This window comes from Montipora foliosa, chromosome 13, assembly GCF_036669935.1.
Source record: "Montipora foliosa isolate CH-2021 chromosome 13, ASM3666993v2, whole genome shotgun sequence".
NCBI lineage: Eukaryota > Metazoa > Cnidaria > Anthozoa > Scleractinia > Acroporidae > Montipora > Montipora foliosa.
In genome coordinates, this window is record NC_090881.1 from 11,227,387 (window position 1) to 11,232,386 (window position 5,000).

At 37.6% G+C, this 5,000-nt stretch overlaps 2 protein-coding genes across 2 annotated transcripts in view; one reads left to right on the forward strand and one right to left on the reverse strand.

The window, feature by feature from the left end:
- The window catches only part of LOC137984019 (histone acetyltransferase KAT7-like), a 19,831-nt gene extending 19,334 nt beyond the window's left edge, over positions 1-497 (reverse strand). The window contains exon 1 of the mRNA XM_068831230.1: positions 399-497. Coding sequence (XP_068687331.1) covers positions 399-413 — 15 coding nt within the window. The 5' untranslated portion in view covers positions 414-497. The remainder of the gene's footprint in view (positions 1-398) is intronic.
- Positions 498-534: 37 nt separating this feature from the next.
- LOC137984016 (nuclear factor related to kappa-B-binding protein-like) overlaps positions 535-5,000 on the forward strand; it is a 42,601-nt gene continuing 38,135 nt past the window's right edge. Inside the window, exons 1-7 of the mRNA XM_068831227.1 lie at positions 535-835; positions 1,421-1,498; positions 1,679-1,734; positions 2,212-2,279; positions 3,154-3,224; positions 4,382-4,438; positions 4,586-4,638. Of these exons, the coding sequence (XP_068687328.1) occupies positions 737-835; positions 1,421-1,498; positions 1,679-1,734; positions 2,212-2,279; positions 3,154-3,224; positions 4,382-4,438; positions 4,586-4,638 (482 nt within the window). The 5' untranslated portion in view covers positions 535-736. The remainder of the gene's footprint in view (positions 836-1,420; positions 1,499-1,678; positions 1,735-2,211; positions 2,280-3,153; positions 3,225-4,381; positions 4,439-4,585; positions 4,639-5,000) is intronic.

The following is a 5,000-nucleotide window of genomic DNA, read 5'->3' on the forward strand; positions in this document are numbered from 1 at the left end:
ATGAAATCGATCGTTTAATTACAGAAATCGATTTTCGATATTAATCGATAAATTATAATCGATTTCAATCCATTACTATCGATTTTCATCAAGTATCGAAAATATCGATTAGTTACGCCCTGAGTTAACCACACACTCGAGCTACGTGTAGGTCAAGTTTATTTGAAGAAATATGGAACTTTACAACTTCTTTTAGACGGTCGATCAGTAGTTTTCCCAATATAGACTCCTCTTCGTGCACAGAGAAACGCACAAAAGATTTAATCGCATTACGAGATAACTTGGTTGCCTACATGTATGGCTCAGATTATGCGATCGCTTAGCGCCAAATTGAATAAAAAAAATCATCGCCTTTTAGCACATTTCGAAGCAATTGGATTAGTTAAAGACATCCGTACCTTACGTTTCGGCATGTCAGTGGATGAGTTGACGTATAGCCCACATAGAAAGTGAAGGAGTGTAAAACACCATGGAGGGCGCCATCTTGGATACAAAGATTATCGCTTGTCAGCGGTGAAAGCATGAATGTTTCATACATGAAGTGTACTTGGCTAATACCAACATGGTGATCAATTCTTCATCTTCCTTCAGAGGCCAAAGAAAGCAGACAAGTGCTTTCTACGACATTGTTTAAATATATTACTAAACTTGAGTTAAGTTTCTGCTCAAGTGCGGGTGTGGTTTTAGGATTGATGAACCCTCGGAAAAGATAAAAAATCCGTGATTACCAAAAAAGATGGACCCTTCAAATCTCGAAGAAAGCGATTTAACAGGAATGGAAGTTTGCAATTTTGGTGGAACAGAGATTGCGCTTCCTATAGACTTGATTGAACAGGTAAAACGCACCAAAATAGGGAAAAACGTTTTTAGTCAGCTTAATATGCCTGGATGCTGTTAATACATGAACTCAGTCGACCAGGGTGGCACTCTCGGTACCTTGGATGAATTGGGAATTTTAGCGGATCTACGTGTAGTTCTAGTCGATCGGTTTCTTTGATCTTTCTCCTTTCCCCCCTCTTTCCTAGGGGGAAGGGTGGGGAGATGGCTCGATACTTTTGATCCACTATATCCAAAGGTGGTGGTCCTGGATGTAGTAGGAGAAGTGAATGGAGTAAGGGTGGTGCCTACTAATTCAAAGGTGTTTTTGCCCCGGTTTATGATTGTGCGGGAAATAAAGATCTTTACAAGTGTCATTAAAATCGGAAAAGAAAATTGGGGGAAACCACACATTTTTTAAAGATAATTCATGAACAATATTTTTAAAAAGTTTTAAAATACAGAGCGATGTATGGCATTCTTTCTCAAATTGAAGCTTAATTATCTCTGAAAAATGCATGGTTTCCCCCAATTTTCTTTTTGAATGAATGGGTTAATGAATGAACTAATTATTATTTTTTGCCTCTCAACGTGTTCCATCTAGAAAGAAGTTTTCTTCAAAGTTGTGAGTATGGACACGTGGAAAAATGTGTTAACTCCAGCAGATCGAAAGCATTTGGAGGTGTGTACCAAATAATTATTCTTTTAAAACACGGACCTTATTGTTACAAGTTTCGTGATGATAATGGTGATGCTGATGATGATGACATCTGATGATGACAATAATCATTAAGATGATTTTGATGAGCTTTTCTGGAGATCTTATTCTTTACAGAATTAACCTCAGTTAACTGTTTTGCAGACGTTTCTTCCAGTGTTGCCAACAGATTATCCTCATGCACAGGAAGAAAACTTGAGGTTTGTCAAGTTTTACATGTAGTTAAATTTTGCAGTACCAACTGGTCATTTGAAGTTCACTAAAAAGGTACTGTGTAAAGTCTATGTTATGAGCCTGAGAGGTCCATCAGGCCAGCGCTTATCTCTGGTTTCTGTAGCATGAAGCCACTAGCTAGGAGTATTTCTACTCCCCCCTGGATAAGATACTACATAGTCCATCACAGGGTTACCCCCAGCATTTTCACCGGTACCCATTTATACACCTGGGTGGAGAGAGGCACCGTTAGAGTAAAGTGTCTTGCCCAAGAACACAACACAACGCCCCTGGCCAATTTTGACGTTCACTGAGTTCTGTCAATTGTTGCCTGTACACTTTTGAATTCTAAAAAAAATTGACAAAGAACAAACACATATTGCAAGGGAGCCCACTTTGTGGGAAAGCTTCTCTATGAGGATACTGTTTTTCATTTTGTTTCTTTTGTTTTCATGTACATGTAGTGCATTGCTTGGTGGGGAGAATTTCAGATTTGGAAATCCGGTCCAACAATTTCAGCAAAAGCTTAAAGGTGATCAAATAAAAGTACATTATATTTATGTTTAGTGTATGTTACATTATCACAATAATTTTAACGACCCCTGTCCATTATAAATTGTCCCCTTTAACCCATTGACTGAGTCGTAGGATTGAGACTTAAATAGATTTTACTCTGTCTAATGCCATATGGTTTAGGAGTCAACCGACCCTCAAAAATAAAAATTGTCTGGTGTTAGACTGAGTAAAATCTATTAACGATGAAATGATATATTCAATGGGTCATATATGAACTGCAGATATGAAATCAAGTGAAGCTAGCTATGATTCTCGCAGTTATGAACGCAATTTTTCAATTGCATAAAGAAGCCTGAAAAATTCAGGACTTCAACAGGGTTTGAACCTGTGACCTTGCGATATTGGTGCGACACTCTAACCAACTGAGCTATGAAGCCACTGATGTTGGGAGCTGCTCATTTATGGGTTCCAAATTGTTAACTGCGAGGATCATACCGGTAGCTTCACTTCATTTCATATCCGCAGTTCATACATGACCCATTTCATATACCTATCATTCATCGTTGATTCATTCCTCAGGGGAACGTTGAAACCCACAAATGACCAGCTCCCAACATCAGTGGCTTCATAGCTCAGTTGGTTAGAGCATCCCATAACTGTGAGGATCATAGCTTCACTTAAAATCTATTAAATCTCACTCCCATGGGTCAATGGGTTATTATAAGGCATAGCATTAGCAAGTTGTCGACTCTTGCACATTTCAAGTGATCTTTCTGCATGCATCATGACTTCAGATGTTTATACTCTGGTGCTGTACATGACGAAACCATGACCTGAGAATATTAATTGTACATTTGTTTTATTGACGTGGACACATGTTTCTCTTTTAGATGGATACTTCTACCCGGATGTGGTAAAATACAAGAAATTGTGTCAAAAAGCCAAGCTCAAGGAATACAAGGTAATTTCCACAATCTTTGGGTGTCGTCCTACATGTATATTGGATTGTCAATGCTTAGTAAAATGTTTTTTATTGTTTTTTTGAGAGGCCTTAAGCCATTCATCCCTGTTCTAAGAAGTGGCCCCATTGATGAGTAAAATAATCTGCCAACTTAGACAGGGTTAAGCCAGTGTCTTTTTGGTTACTGGTATTTGATGGGTTTGTACCTCATCTTTATTTCCAAATACAACTTGCATACCCTGTACATATGTGTACTGTAAAGGCACATTTGTCATACATTACTAAGGCCATTAAGCCAGGTGCTTACATGTAAGTGACCTGTGGTCAGAAAAACATAGATTAAAGTTATTTTGTAAAGAAAAGAAACCTTTTACAGTGTAACTAAATTACAAACATTAAACAATGATAAAACATGGAAATATATGTACAATGTACGTGCAATCCTGTAAAGAATACAAAACTGATGACAACAAATAAACTACTGTAACATGTAAAGGTATATATACAGTACACACATTGTACCTTGGAGAACCATTGTGAAATTTCAGAGGTTTATCAGAATGATGTTCAAAGTTAATACATGTAAATGGTTTTGTTAAGGCATTTATTATCGTTATCTTATCCACTGTATCATCAGGGACAATTAAAAGTCTAGAAGAATTAATGAGAATTAATGATGGTTTGTACAAGGTATACAGTACTATTTTAGAAGCTTTACTGTATCGTCAACTTACATACAATCATGTACATGTAACATTAGACTATGAGCAGTCTATCTTTTTCTGCAAATGCAAAACAGGCAAATGGCCACGCGTGTGGCTGAAGGTGCGAGATGGGAGAGGCACAAAAACTTCTTGGGCTGCTGCCCTCATTTTGCGCATCTCGCAGCTTTGCCACTCCCATGCGCCTGCGCTGCTCTCACTAAATCTGAAGAAAGAGAGAGACTGCTTGCATTCTAATGTAACATGCACTTATTAGTGAACAATAAAAGCTCATCTGCAATTTAATTAGCATTATGTACATGCTGGTAATAATGATACAAGAAAAAAGTACTATCTTACATGTACACTATATGTAAACGTTGGGTGTGCATGGATACACATCTTTCCATTATGCCAAGTGTAATCAAAAAGTACATAATTATAATTTTTTTGTAGATTCAACAACAGAGGTTCCACAGGAAACTGCTGAGGGAAATTCTGATATCCCGTCAGGTAATGCATTTGCTTTTTTTTGTTACAGTGTTCCATTAATTTTTGCAATTAAAATTCAGTAATCAGGTGTTGTAATTTCCTGTATGCACTTACATAATTTTATTGTACAGGACTCACTGGGTTAAAGTCAGTTTGTGTTTATTGCAGGAAATTCTTGACCAGATTGGTAGACAAGGCCCAGGAGAACCTATTAACACCAGGTATACATGTATACTGGACTACAGTTGTAGAAACTTGCCCTTTACATTGTGCAAAAGGAAAGAAACATGGCAAGTTATAGGTACTTAAGGGGGGTAACACTTAACTACAGAAAGACAATTGTTGATAAGCAAGCTTTTTGGTCAAAAGCCTTACAAAAAGGTTGCATGGATGGTTCTTTGAAGTAACTTTTTCAGTGGAAATCTGACAGCACTTCGAGAAGATCAGGCACAAGCGCAACTAGTCCCAGTCCTCTGCCATGCATTTCAGTGAAAAACATGTAAAAACTCTCAGGAAACGAAAGGAAGAAGCTTTTTTTTTTTCACCGGATGGGAACTGTCCCATCATTTTTCGCAAACTGTAG